Source organism: Malaclemys terrapin, chromosome 2 (assembly GCF_027887155.1).
Source record: "Malaclemys terrapin pileata isolate rMalTer1 chromosome 2, rMalTer1.hap1, whole genome shotgun sequence".
Lineage (NCBI taxonomy): Eukaryota > Metazoa > Chordata > Testudines > Emydidae > Malaclemys > Malaclemys terrapin.
In genome coordinates this window covers 244,835,190-244,849,518 of record NC_071506.1, presented here as the reverse complement: position 1 = coordinate 244,849,518, position 14,329 = coordinate 244,835,190, and the positions used below count along the sequence as shown (strand labels likewise).

At 36.8% G+C, this 14,329-nt stretch overlaps 1 protein-coding gene across 11 annotated transcripts in view; it reads left to right on the top strand.

The window, feature by feature from the left end:
• ADAM22 (ADAM metallopeptidase domain 22) overlaps window positions 1-14,329 on the top strand; it is a 211,548-nt gene that overhangs the window by 162,927 nt on the left and 34,292 nt on the right. For 5 of the 11 annotated variants that reach the window (XM_054020540.1, XM_054020537.1, XM_054020538.1 and 2 more), the window contains exons 22-27: window positions 1,133-1,249; window positions 1,927-2,095; window positions 2,989-3,097; window positions 5,103-5,193; window positions 6,785-6,802; window positions 12,740-12,934. In XM_054020540.1, the coding sequence (XP_053876515.1) occupies window positions 1,133-1,249; window positions 1,927-2,095; window positions 2,989-3,097; window positions 5,103-5,193; window positions 6,785-6,802; window positions 12,740-12,934 (699 nt within the window). The remainder of the gene's footprint in view (window positions 1-1,132; window positions 1,250-1,926; window positions 2,096-2,988; window positions 3,098-5,102; window positions 5,194-6,784; window positions 6,803-12,739; window positions 12,935-14,329) is intronic. The other 6 variants (XM_054020542.1, XM_054020539.1, XM_054020543.1 and 3 more) reach the window with 2 other exon arrangements.

Here is a 14,329-nt window from a genome sequence, read left to right as displayed (position 1 = left end):
TTCTCAAAGTGCAAGGCAGTGGAGAATCAGACCTACTGTATGGAGTATAAATGTTTTTGAAACGAAGATCCAAATCATGGGCCCCAAAGAGACAGTACATAGAAGAGATAATCTCAAAACAGAAATTTGGATCCAAATACCACCAGAACTTTGGGAAAGCTTGGATATGAGTCCACATTCTTCTCTCCTACAAATAAAATCCTCAAGTAGAGAAAATGCTGATTGGAAGATTTGTGTCTGGTATCATAATATTTTTTACCAAATCTCACAAATATTTGAAGTAAATACTGCCGCGTCTGATTTGTGAAGAAATACATAGATTCTGGATATCTCTGGCAGAAATCAGTGTTGCTATGGAGAGCCTAGGCCTTAAACTTGTGTACTCTGGGTGCTAACACATTTTGAAACAACAATTAAAATCCTTTAATTTTTCCTCTTTTCCTAGTGTAGCCTTAGGTGAGGCTCAAGGGCATGGCAGTTCATGAGGTCATTCTCCACTGCCTTGCACTTTAGGTAATTGCTTAAACCTGTGCAAATTAGGTGTAAATGACAGCTCAGATGCAAGACAGTGAAAAATCAGACATGTACCAGTATAACTATTTCAGGTAGGAGGTGATTTTAAGGTGGATACAGTTACACTGGTCTAAAGGTGTATTATACTGGTCTAGGTTATTCCCCTTCCTGTATGGGAATAGCTATATCAGTATAAGCACTTTTATACCAGTATAATGGCATCCACATTAGGGGGATAGTACTGGTATAGTTAAAGTGATAAAACTTTCATGTGTAGACAAGACCTCAGGCTCAAAGAGTCTGGCCACTGAGGTAGTTGAAGCAATAGCAAAGAAAGATAACAGGAAAATATGTAAGGCAGGTAAGCAGAGAAAATTTTCTCGAGGATGGGAACATAGAGAATTATGGTCCCTTTTGTCTGTGATATTGGACTTGAGCACTTATGTAAGTGAGGGAGAAATAAGTGGTGGTCTGCCATTCTAATGGGCTGTATACCAGTTACCAGCACATGTGAAAAAACAAAAGACCTGTCAATGACACTAATTTTTTTTATATACGTGTAAACTATTTTTATTGGATTATTTTTCTGAGTGAATGTCTATTTAACCTCTGACTACAGGGATGTGCTTTGTGGATATCTTCTGTGTTCCAATATCTCTAATGTCCCAAGACTTGGAGAACTTGATGGTGAAATCACATCTTCAGTCATACAGCTGGGGAAATCCTACAACTGCAGGTAATTCTTAAAACCCTATAAAATGGAACAGAGATGATATTGCCCTCCAAATTCCTCCGCTATGGAAATGTCAGCAAACTCCTTCCTAAGTGAGAAGCAACTGCTGCCATTAAAAACAAAACAAAAGCCAATGTAAATTGAACTTCAGTCTGACCCCCACCAGTGCTCCTTCCAGATTTGGGTTGAGGCACATTATAATGCCATTTTGGGGAAGCTTTCCCTGCTTCTTCCTTCATTTATTCTATGGCTAAATGCCCTAGAACATCAGCCTCCAGGAGTTATGTATGTTTAATCTGAGTATTTTAAAGGGTGTTGTGCGGAGAGCATGTCTACGGCAGAAATATAGTATCTTAGTTTGTTTTTTATTAGGGTCGCTGAGAAAAAACCTCCTATCCTCCCCAATATATTTTATGGATCCTGCCTGGTTTCTGCATATTAAAATGACACAAACAAAAATGAATGTGCCACACAAGAATCCAGTGTATTGAACAGTCTTATGTCTGAAGCAGTTAGGGTGACCAGATGTCCCGATTTTATAGGGACAGTCCTGATTTTGGGGTCTTTTTCTTATATAGGCACCTATTACCCCCACCCCCTGTCCCGATTTTTCACACTTGCCCTCTGGTCACCTTAGAAGCAGTGCGCAAATATATTGTGGCTCTTTGTTTGTTTTGCAGTGGTGGCCATGTTAAGCTAGATGAAGAAACAGACCTGGGCTATGTTGAGGATGGAACGCCATGTGGCCCAGAGATGATCTGTTTTGAGCGCAGATGTCTCCCCACTGATTCCTTTAACTTCAGCATCTGTCCAGGCACTACAGATGACAAAATTTGTTCAGGACATGGAGTATGTTTTCATGTTTTTTTAGCCTTGACTTTTACATTTCTGCTGCCTTTATTGAATGCTTCCAAATTTATGCATTTCTATTACTAGGTAGATCATTTTTATTAAAGTAAACTGAATTGTTGGCGGTACAAATTAATTTTCTAGATACACTTTTAAAGATTGTATGTCAAATATAAAGGTAGTGAATACATCGGAATCAAGGCAGTCTGAGCTATGTATTACAGTAAGTGTATATACTATTATTACAAAAGTTATATAAATTACTTAGTTTTCATCACTTACTCCAACTTGCTTCATCTTTCCTCATGTGAATTTAAAGGACTTAATACCATGCTCTGGGAAACTTTAAAATATATAGGTCCAGATTTGATTGTCATATTCTGGACCCTTTGTATTGTACAGGTAGCACAAAAGGTCCATAAAGCACTGGATCTTATCAGGTGAGAATTCCCCCAGTATGGGGAGTTCTTAGTTAGTTCACAGCTACTGTATTTGGTTCCTGTGCTGGGCCAGAGACTGGGGTTGCCGGAGTGCCCTGAGTTCTGGCTATTCCAAGATGGCATAGAGTCCCTTGATCCCTGTCATAGTTTAAAGTGATCCCCAGACTGCTCAAATCTGCCCTGTTCTAAGGGAGCCATAACATACTCCTTGATAGCTCCTATTTCTACGGTGCCGAAACTCAGTTTTTGATGTGAAATTATCAATTTAATCTATTTTAAAAGAAAACTGAAATCTGAGGGGGACAGTCTCCCAAAGTGAAACAACAAAAATATTGTACAGAATTTTGCAGCATTTTTTTACCAGTTCCACACAATTCTAACTAATTCGTATTCTAAATAGTGAAAAAAAAGTTCATTTTGTGATTCTATTCTGGGTTACGTTTTGAACTGCAGGTTTGCAGCAATGAAATCAAGTGTGTGTGTGATCGATTCTGGGTAGGAGATGACTGCAACACCGCTTACAAAGATGCTTCAATTTTTGATGAAGAAATGGCAGGCAAAGGTGTGTAATGCATATATTTGTGGTAATACTTCAATAGACGACAAATTGTAGAGGCTAGTCTTTGGTTTGGGGGAAGGTCCAACAAGCAAAGCTAGATCAGTTACTCCCTCACTTAGCATATAGCAATATCCTAGATAGCCTGACCTCTTTCTTTAAAGAAACAAAACAAAACAAAACAAATGGTCTAAGAATGCCTCAACCCTACAACTGGATCTGCGCAGCTTGACTCCTATAGAATTCATAAGAGTGCCATGTGGGTTGTAGAAGTGAATCCAGGTGCATCTTGCTTGCATCACTCATGTGAATGAACCTATTAAAATAAATGGAACTAATCGTGGTTAAGATTAGCAGAATTTTACCAGCAACTCTCCTCCCCGCCATTACCAGATAAAAGGGTCAGCACTGCTTATATTTTTAATTGTCTTATTCTCCAGGGCCAAATGTTCAAAACATGGCCTCTTTTTGCATACATGCACATCATATGAACATATAATATCTGTGCATAACATGTGCACACATAACTGAATGTACATTTTCAGATTTAATAAGTGATTTATGTAAACACATTTTTAATTTAATCTCTGAGCTTGTCTACATAAGAAAGTTATATTGGTAAAAGTTAAAATGTGAATTTAAACCTTCATAGGTACACCACTATAATGGCCCAGGTGGCTACTCTTATTCTGAAAGAAGAATTACTTTTTCAGTGTAGCTTAAACCCCTTCTTAAGCAACACAAGCTACACTGAAAAAGGCATTCTTACTTGAGAATGTGTGTGTCCCAAGGGGAATTATAGTAGTATGACTATAGTGGTGTAATTATACTGGTATAACTGGTAAAACTTTCCCATGTAGACAAGCCCTTAGTCAAGGGTAACAGTCAGATAGATAGATGTTTTGTCTACAAATATTCCTTTGTATGGTAAAAGTCTGTTTTTATTGTGTATTTATATTTTAAGTGTTATATAAATAATTAAAATAATGTATGGCATCATATAATAAGTATGATTAAATCTCACATAGGATTCCCTTCAGCTTTTGAAGTAAAATTATCATTTACCTCTATCAAAAGACACTCTCCCTTCACACCTCACTTTTTATTTGTCCATTGAGAGATCACTTAATGTAGATTTCATTGTACATACTTACAGCATGATAGATGATTTAAAAAAAATGCTGTTCATGTACTATTTATAAATAACTGAAGAAATATGCATATGGGGCAACTTTTGTTTCTTTATATGGCACTTGGAGGTTTGTATTTGGACATCCCCTTTTGGAAAGGGAAGCATTGAGCTAGACGATCATAATGAAAAATAGAAAGTCTTAATCTCTGAACTGAGAACAAGAAATCTTCTATACCAAATCAAGGGAGCCTCAAAGTATTGTATAAACGTTATACAGAGTATCAACATGTCTGTATTTTTAATTTAAATTGAACATTTTAAAATGAGTTTCTAAGTCTTTTTGTCCTCTACTCCTGCCCCTCCGATACAGGTATAAAGACATTTTATCTTATTACATATCCTATTTCATTATATGAGACACCCCCTATTTAAATTTAGAAGGCTAAGAATGTGCAGCCCATTGAATGATCTAATTTGACTGAACATCGTGTTTTAATCATAGATTTAATGTTCATATACGTACACACAGACTCATACATATGGTTCCATATACGTTGCAGGTGTTTCTAGTGGCTTAGTATTATTTTTTTAATTTAATATTTTTGAATAATTAATTTACTTCCGGAAGTTATAACATGATTGGAAATCAATTAATTCAATTCATTTTCTGTTACGTGGTCAAACTACAATAGCTCCTAATTTTAAAAGTCCCTTGTTAAACATATTAATGCTATTTACAGGACTCTAGCACTGTTTTAAATTATTCAGCACAGATCTAGTTTCTCAAACAAATCTCTAGAATAGTGCTTTAACTGCTTTGTATATTTTTATTTTTAAATTTCTGTATATTTTGTTTTTTTGTCTTTCTCTTTCCCCCAGGTGTTGTTAGTACAAATATAATAATAGGGGCTATTGCTGGCACCATTTTAGTGTTGGCTCTCGTTTTAGGAATAACTGGATGGGGTTACAAGTAAGTATAATGTGCAATTTTTAATACATTTGAAAATATGTATATATGTTCAGTAGATAGCTGTTTACAATATGAAGTAATAAAGCAAGAATATTGAAAATTATACACATTTAGGGTGGCTGATCAAATAGAAAATGAATTATCTCTATTAATGGTCAAGGGAAGTTAGAAAGATAGCCCCTGTTTAAACAAAGCACTTAAGGACTTGCTTAAGTTTAAGTATGTGCTTAATTCCCATTAACTTAATACCAAATTAATATAAACTTGTGCTTAAGTGGTTTGTTGACTGGGGATGGGATTGAAGCATACGATTAAGGTTCAGATTCTTATCTGATATCCAGTTTATATTTTCTCAGGATCTGGCCCTAAGTGTTTTGTTGAATCAGGGCCAAAATGGCCACGTCCATTTCTTTCAGTATTAGTGTTCTTTTTTTTCAGTTTTGTTTCTGTGTGGAAGTTCTTCTGTAAACAAAACATTTTAGTGTTTTTGCAGATATTAAATTAAGATTTAATGCATGTGCTTTTAGAAAAAAGTCAGCAGCATTTGGATTTAAATGAAATGGCTTCAACCTCCTTCATGTGGAATATTGACAAAGCAAACCAAGCTCGACTATTCAAATACCATTATTTGGATAATACCGAAGTGATTCATAATATTGGGCCAGTGCTGTTCTTAGTTATACTGTGTAGTCCCACTGTTTGCCAAAAGCTGGGAATGAGCGACAGGGGATGGATCACTTGATGATTACCTGTTCTGTTCGTTCTCTCTGAAGCACCAGGCATTGGTCAGTGTCAGAAGACAGGATACTGGGCTAGATGGACCTTTGGTCTGACCTAGTAGGGCCATTCTTATGTTCTTATGATGCCAATATGATTAAATGCATGACTTAAGTATTTGGAATGCCCTATATCTAAATGCAAGAACATGCCAGAAGGTTATGCCCTTTCTTGGATGAGGACCTGGCTACAATGAACATGCTCCAGCTGTTTTTATAATTTCGGATCCCTGTGCCATTCAAAGTTGGTGTAAATTAGAGGAGTTGAGAGCTGCTCTTGTACAGTGCAAGAAGAAAGGCGTGCACAGAATACTAAGAGGATTAGGTTAATAAAAGGATAGCTTTAAACCACCTTTGCATACCACCCAGTGATTTTGGCAGTACGTGAAGATCTGAACCCCTCTTTGAAATACAGCTTCAAAATTTAATGCATGTTTTGTGATATGATTAGGCAGTAATTTAATGAATTTTCCTGGTAATACAGAAATATGTATTGAAAAACAGAACTAAGGTTTCCAAATGTTCCCAGACTTAATAAGCATGTTTCTGATACGGAAAAAACATTGCAGTGTATATCCTAGAGACACTAACAGTCCAATATGGATATAATCCTACAGGTTTGTTTTGAACTAATACATCTGTTCTCTTTTCCAAAAGTGATTTATTTAGGAGTCATCAAGAATCAAAATTTCACTTTGGCCTACATTGTTTTTATATTTACTTGTTGTTTATGCTGTTGAATACAGCCACATTCTCCCTAATATATACACATTGGTAATTCATTCTTATTTCTTTCTCTTTTTTTCTATGGAAAGAAACTATCGGAGACAGAGGTATGTGATAAAAGTTAAGTGAATACATCCCTTAGGAAAGCTTTAAATGATGATTATTTCTGTATTTTTCCAGTTTTGTGATGATGTAAATTTTGTAGAGCGCACCTGTGAATAATGAATTGTCATATTTCAATGTTTCCTTAAATCAGTGGTTTTCAATCTATGGTCTGCATGTCCTGGGGGTCAAAAGACTGTCTAAGATTTCCAAACAGGTCTGCACCTCCATTTGAAAACTGTAGAAGTCTTCAAATGAAAAAAGATTGGAAACCACTGCCTAAAATTATCTATATGATTTTATAAAGGATTACTTACCTGAAAATGCTGTGAACTCTTCAAACACAATGGCTAAAATCCTGGCCCCATTGAGGTCTATGGCATAACACCCATTGACTTAATTGGGGCCAGGATTTCATTCAATAAGAACAGGAAAAGATAGAAAAAAATAATGAAAGATAAAAGCAGAGCAAAAACCAAATATGCTTTTAGAGATTAAAATGTTCTTGAGGTACAAGAGGAGTCAGCAACAATATGAACCTGATGTATATTAAATTCTCTGAACCAAATTCATTCCTGGAGTTACACCTTTAAATTGAATACATTTTAGTTAAATTAAATTCATAGATAAATTTGAAGGAAATAATTTCAATGATAAAGATAGATGTTAAAGTCCATGTTGCTGTCACAATTCAATTAGTCTCATATATATCCTGCAAGTTTATGTTTGATTGATGTTTTATATACAACCAGGAACCCAGGATAGTGCACTTCAGAACAGGATCCATAACATTGGATTTAGATAAAAATGGGTTAATATGTACAAGAGTATACCAAGATGAGAATACAATTCCAGGACTAGTTCACACTGGTATAAATCAGGAGCAACTCTAATGAAGTCACAGGAGTTACACCAGTGTAAAAGTAGTGTGAGATCAGAATCAGCAGTGAGGATGTATGATCCAGTTTGGAAAAATATCAGTCTGAATCCTGTGCTCCACTGTCTAAAACAAATGCTGATCTGTTAAAAAATTCACATTGATTCAGATAAGCAATGTAAAACTAATTGAATCACTCTTCCCACCAACCAAGGGCCAGCTATTGATTCCAGGAAGAGCCCACTCCTTCCCCGAAACTATGCTTCCTTCCACCTACCCTGCTGTTCTAACCATCCCTAACTGCAAGGGCCTGATCCTGCACTCATTCAAGTCAAAGGCCAAACTCAAATTGGCTTCAGTGGTGCAGGATCAGACCCTAAGAGAGAGTTGCTCACTGATTATTCTTCTGCCTCCCCCTCCCCCCACCAACCAATCCCCTCCTGTCTAATGCAGTTATTACACTGTCTTGATCCAAGATACTGCTATATCTGCTGCTGCCACCTGCTGAGCTTGCACTCCATGCCCTTTACCTTTGTAGTACTCTCTCTGTCTCTTAGAATGCTTGGCATGTAGCAGAAAGGCCCTGCCAAGTGCAGATTTGTTTAGGCTTTGTCTACATTACAGTCTATGTTGGCATAACTTATGTTGCTCAGGGGTGTGAAAAAAACCACTCTTCTGAGCGACATAAGTTACACCAACATATGCGCTAGTGTGCACAGCATAATGTCAGTGGGAGAGCTTCTTCTGCTGACATAGCTTCTGCCGCTTGCAGAGGTGGTTTTATTATGCCGATGGGAGAGCTCTCTCCCTTTGCCATAGAGCGTCTTCACTAGACGTGCTGCAGCAGCGCAGCTATATCGGTACAGCAGAGGGACAATGGAAGACTGATTTGTGGGAGTCTCTTATCATAAGAACATAACAAAGACCATACTGGGTCAGACCAGTGGTCCATCTAGCCCAGTATCCTGTCTCTGACAGTGGCCAGTGCCAGATGTTTTTAGCAGATGGAGGTTTAGGAACATGTGGAACATAGCATTGCATCCCTGACCATCTTGGCTAAGAGCCATTAATGGACCTATTCTCCATGAATTTAGCTAATTATTTTTTGAACCCAGTTATACTTTTGGCCTTCACAACATCCCCAGTGTGAGTTCCACAGGTTGACTGTGCATTGCATGAAGTACTTCCTTATTTTCATTTTAAACCTGCCGCCTCTTAATTTCATCAGGTGAACCCTAGTTCTTCCATTATGTGAAGGGCTAAACAATACTTACTTTTTCAACACCATTCATGAGTTTAGGGATCTCTATCATATCCCCACCTTAGTAGTCTCTTTTCTAAGATGAACAGTCCCAGTCATCTTAATCTCTCCTCATATGGAAGCTGTTCAATACCCTTAATAATTTGCCCTTCTCTGCACCTCTTCCATTCTAATATATCTATTTTGAAACGCAGTATTCTAGGTGAGGGCATATCAGTGATTTGTACATTGTCATTACAATATTTTCTGTTTTATTATTTTCCCCTTTTCTAATGGTTCCTAATATTCTGTTAGCTTTTACGATTGCTGCTGCACATTGAGTGGATGTTTTCAAAGAACTATCCACAATGACTCCAAGATCTTTCTTGAGCGGTAACAGCTAATTTAGACTCCATCATTTTGTATGTATGGTTGGGATTATGTTCCCAATGTGCATTACTTTGCATTTATCAACACTGAATTTTATCTGCCATTTTGGTGCCTAAACAGTTTTGTGAGATCCCTTTGTAACTCTTCACAGTCTGCTTTGGACTTAACTATCTTGAGTAATTTTGTATCGTCTGCAAATTTTGCTACCTCACTGTTCACCCCCTTTCACAGATCATTTATGAATCTGTTGAACAGCACAGGTCCCAGTACACTCCTTGAGGGACCATGCTATTTACCTCTCTCTATTATGAACCCTGATCATTTATTCCTATCCTTGTTTCTAATCTTTTAACCAGTTACTGATCCATGCGAGGAACTTTCCTCTCATCCCATGACTGCTTACTTTGCTTCAGAGCCTTTGGTGAGGGACCCTGTCAATGGCTTTCTGGAAGTCCAAGTTTGCTATATTGACCCTTGTCCACCTGCTTGTTGACTCCCTCAGAGAATTCTAACAGATTGATGAGGCATGATTTCCCTGTACTAAAGCCATGTTGACTCTTTCCCTACATATCTGTTATGTGCAGAATGAGTTGGCCTTAAAGTCATTTGATTGGAGATACAACTACATTGGCAGAGGATAGGGCAACTTAAATCTTGAAAATATCAAATGAAACCCAGCCTATACCAGTGCAAAATTAGCATGAGAGGATTGAGAGAATCTAAAATATCAATTTTAATATATTCTTGGTGAACTTTTAGGTTCCATCATCCAAGAAGTTTAGTAAGTGAGATGGAAAGCTATGAATGTGGACTCATTCTGTGTGCAGTTTCCATGCCAAGGTTCAGGATGGAAATTAGTATAGGCAAAGACTTTTTGGAAATGATGAAGCAGCCAGTGGTGCATAGCAACCAAATCTCATTAACATAAGAAGAGGAAATTCGATAGTCGGCTATCTGAAGAAGTAGTTATGAAAATATATAAGCAAGGATTCAGTAGATGAAAAAAGTACAAGAGAGTCGACTGGAAAGCCCTCATTGGAATTAGTGTTAGCTCTTAATCCAAAATGAAAACAAATCATCAGTGTGCATGCCAGTGTTACATAAGGATTACTATTTGATGGAGCAAAGCAACTGCAACAAATAAAATGTAAAAAACTGAAAGGAGTAAAATGTCTATGGTTCTATCGACTGAGAGAGCCTGAAATGCACATATGGAAAAAAAGCATTAGTTTGATCAAAGAGTGACAATTTGTTAAGTAGTAGACCGGAGAACCATTAAACTCTATTGAGATACCCACAAATCACAATAAGTTTGCCTCTGAAATATTCCTGAGGTTTATGAAGATTGAGACTACAACTGAGACTCAGTATGGAATGAAAGGAACCAAAAGGATTGTGAAGTACCATCTGTGAGCCTTTTGGCATATGATTATATATTTTAAACATATGAGGAGCTTTTGAAATTTAAATCTGGAAGTGAAAGAAGTGAAGAAAATCTTAAGAGAGTCAAGTTCTGTAGAAGTTCACAGTCTGTATTTCTGAAAACCGAAGTGAAAGTGAGTCAGCCTTCTGGTTAATGAGCATTTTTATTAATGGTGACAAACGGAAATAAACACCTTGGAAAGTACAATGTTGAACTGGGCATCTTCTGCTAATGATTAAAGCAACAGACAAGTTATCCATTTGAATTAGGGAGACATTTTTGACCTGCTAGAATTATCTCCAAAGAACAGTGATAACCGATGGCTATAAATTCACTATCAGAGGAAAAGTGGGAAAAGGTTGTTCATAAATTGGAAGTTTTCCCTCAAATCATGGCTAAAGGGATGAGTGGGATGTGAATTATATATTTTAATAAATTGGTGTGCTTCAGAAACATGGAACATTTTAATCTCTTTGCAAATAATTTGCTTCTAATTGCAAACATTGAAAAGGTTGTTTAATCAGAACAGAAACAAGTCTTAGATGAATGAAGGAGGGAACACAGAACAGAAGGCATGATCTAAAAGGGTGAAAAGATTATAATAAACCTTATAATACTTCTGGGCTAGCAGCTTATCTTTGTCTTTCCTGTCACTCTTCTGCTTCAAGCAATCTCATGAGTAATGCTTACTCAGAGACTGATTGTTGACAAAATGGAGAAGAAGAATTAAAAGTTAAAATTTAAGGCTAAAGGGAATATTTTTGGAACTATTTACATTTTAAATGAGGTGCTCGGATGCATATTTCAAGATAGTGATTTGACTATACTGTAGCCAAGTAACACTGTACTTAAAAAATCTCAACCTGTAGCTCAGAAAAAAAATAAGTTCTGTTGCTGTAGTCCAATATTACCCATATGTAAACTTCTGACACAGTGAACTGTAAAGATGCAGCAGCTCCACAGGATAACTTGAAACTAGGAACTGTCATTCAAGCAAGTAGATGATGAAATCCTTAAAACCAGTACCTTTAGCAATGTGGAAGTCAGTGCAAATTAAAGGAAGTCAGCACTATTTTGGCATCTGTCTTTCAGAGGGGGAAAAAAGTGCATTTTAAACGCACTTGGAAATCCAGTAGTAAATCCAACTAAAGCTTAATTGCCATAGTTAATTCTCTGTCTGACCAAACAACCTAATCCCTTTCACAGGCACTAAATTTTCTTTAAAAAATACAATTCTGGTTTTGCAATTTATGCTTCTAGAGTGCTAGAGGGCTTTAAAGTGAACCTCGTTTGAGACAAAGATTTTCAAACTGAACAGTGATTTTGGGTGTCCTTATTGGAGATACCTTAAGGAGGCCAGATTTTCAGAGATTGGGTATGCAGACTGATGGGCAGTTTTACCAGCTAGGGAATGGAAATAAAGCTCCAAGTTATTTTAAGACTCTTTCTTTGGGGTTTGTTCATTCATTTGGTTCAAAAACAAAAAACAAGTCAACTGAAAAACACTGAGCAATAATTCCCCAGAAGCTTTCCCTGCGTTAACCAGCCAGGAAGGGAGAACACACAACCCTTCCCTTAGCTCCCTTTTGACCCACCATCTACTTCCTTTTAGTCTCTGCCCTGAATAGCCATATGACCAGTTGCTGACTGTCTTTTGCAGGCTTCAGCACCTGTACTTTCTCACATAGTCCTTGTCACTTCCTGATACCCAGGCCTCTTGAAGATATCTGAAATTGATCATCCACAACCTGAGACATCCAAAATTAACTAGTCACTTTTGAAAATCTCAGCCAGTTTTTTTCAGTTAAAAGGCAGTTTTCTCTGAATTAAACCTCTGACATTGCATTTCTGAATTCTCAAAAATATGAAGGACTTCTCTTTCAAGTCTGAGGTGTTTATTAATATTCTTACAGTTTCCTCCTATAGAGTGTTATCTCTTCCTCTTTCTCCTAAACTAATATTTGTGTGTGCATGTCTTGTTTTCTAACTTTAAAATATTTATTATGCTTTAGACAAATACCACAGGGAGATTATGTAAAAAAGCCTGGAGAGGCCGACTCTTTTTATAGCGACATGCCTCCTGGAGTCAGCACAAATTCTGCATCTAGTTCTAAGAAGAGGTCTGCCTTTCTGTCGCATTTTCAGATTTCTACCTGTTCCATCACCCATTATTCCATTAGTCAGAACATTTCATTGTTTTGCAGCAGGTTTGAGTCCTTCTTCCTTCTTTGTGGAATGTTAAAAATGGTATCTTTTATTCTTTGATTACTGATTTTTTTTCTACCACTACATAAAATGCCCCAAACTGTTGATTATTAAAAATCAAAGCAGAATAAGTATAATTTACATTGCTGTCCAAGATTTGTATAATCTAATTTTCAGCATCTCTCTGCTTGGAAATTGCTTTCCAAGAAGATTATAGTATTCTTGGCAGGTTCAAAAATAAAACAAACCAATAATTAAAAAATCCTGTGAATTTTATATCATGTTCAGGTAATCAAAGAAAAGAGATACTGTCATGTTTCAATAAGAGTTATAAAAATAAACTAATTAATATGAATGTTATTTTTGTATCCTTATTTGTAAATGTCATTGTTAACTCCTTTTAGTTGTAGTCGACCTAGACATAGTGAAAAATATTTTTATTCTTGCTGACTTGCAGAAATGAGTGTGGTACTCACAGTTTATATAAATGTTATTTCTATACTAATATACTAAACTTTCAATCAAGTGTTAATCTATGACTTGATCTAGCAAACACTTGTTCCTTGTGCTGACTATTCTGAGTAGTCCCTTAGAGCAGTAGATTGTACCATTGTTAAGTACTAATCCAAAAATATACATTATTTATTTATTTAGAGTTTGCTAATATGTTGTGGCTCCTATTGCTTAGAAGAGACATCAACACTATTTTAAAATGACAAGTTCATTGCAAAATGTTAATGGTACATTAGTCGTTGATAAGCTCACCATGCTCTGCCATCATTTTGCAATCAGAGATAATTATGAAACTCCTTTTTAACTGGCACTTCAAAATGATTTACAAGGAGCTGTGTGTAATAGGAATGCAGTCCTCATAGGAGAACTGATTTTTTTTTAAACTTCCTATTTCTTCTCCCTTTAGTTTATAATTGAGCAACTGACAAAATTCACACAATTTTTAGCCAATTTAAAGTTGCTGAACATAGCAAGTATGTGAAACTGTATATACTATACAGGCTTCACATTCCAGTTCCTTTAAAGTATTCCATTTAAATCTATGACTAAGGCCTTGGCTACACTTACCAGCTAGTTCGACGGCTGGAAATCGAAGTTCTGGGTTCGACTTATCGCGTCTAGTCTGGACGCGATAAGTCGAACCCGGAAGTGCTTGCCGTCGACTGCGGTACTCCAGCTCGGCGAGAGGAGTACCGCGGAGTCGACGGGGGAGCCTGCCTGCCGCGTGTGGACCAAGGTAAGTTCGAACTAAGGTACTTCGACTTCAGCTACGTTATTCACGTAGCTGAAGTTGCGTACCTTAGTTCGAATTAGGGGGGGTAGTGTAGACCAAGCCTAAGGCAAATGTATCCTTCAAGGGAACAGCGCTTGAGATGTAATTAACT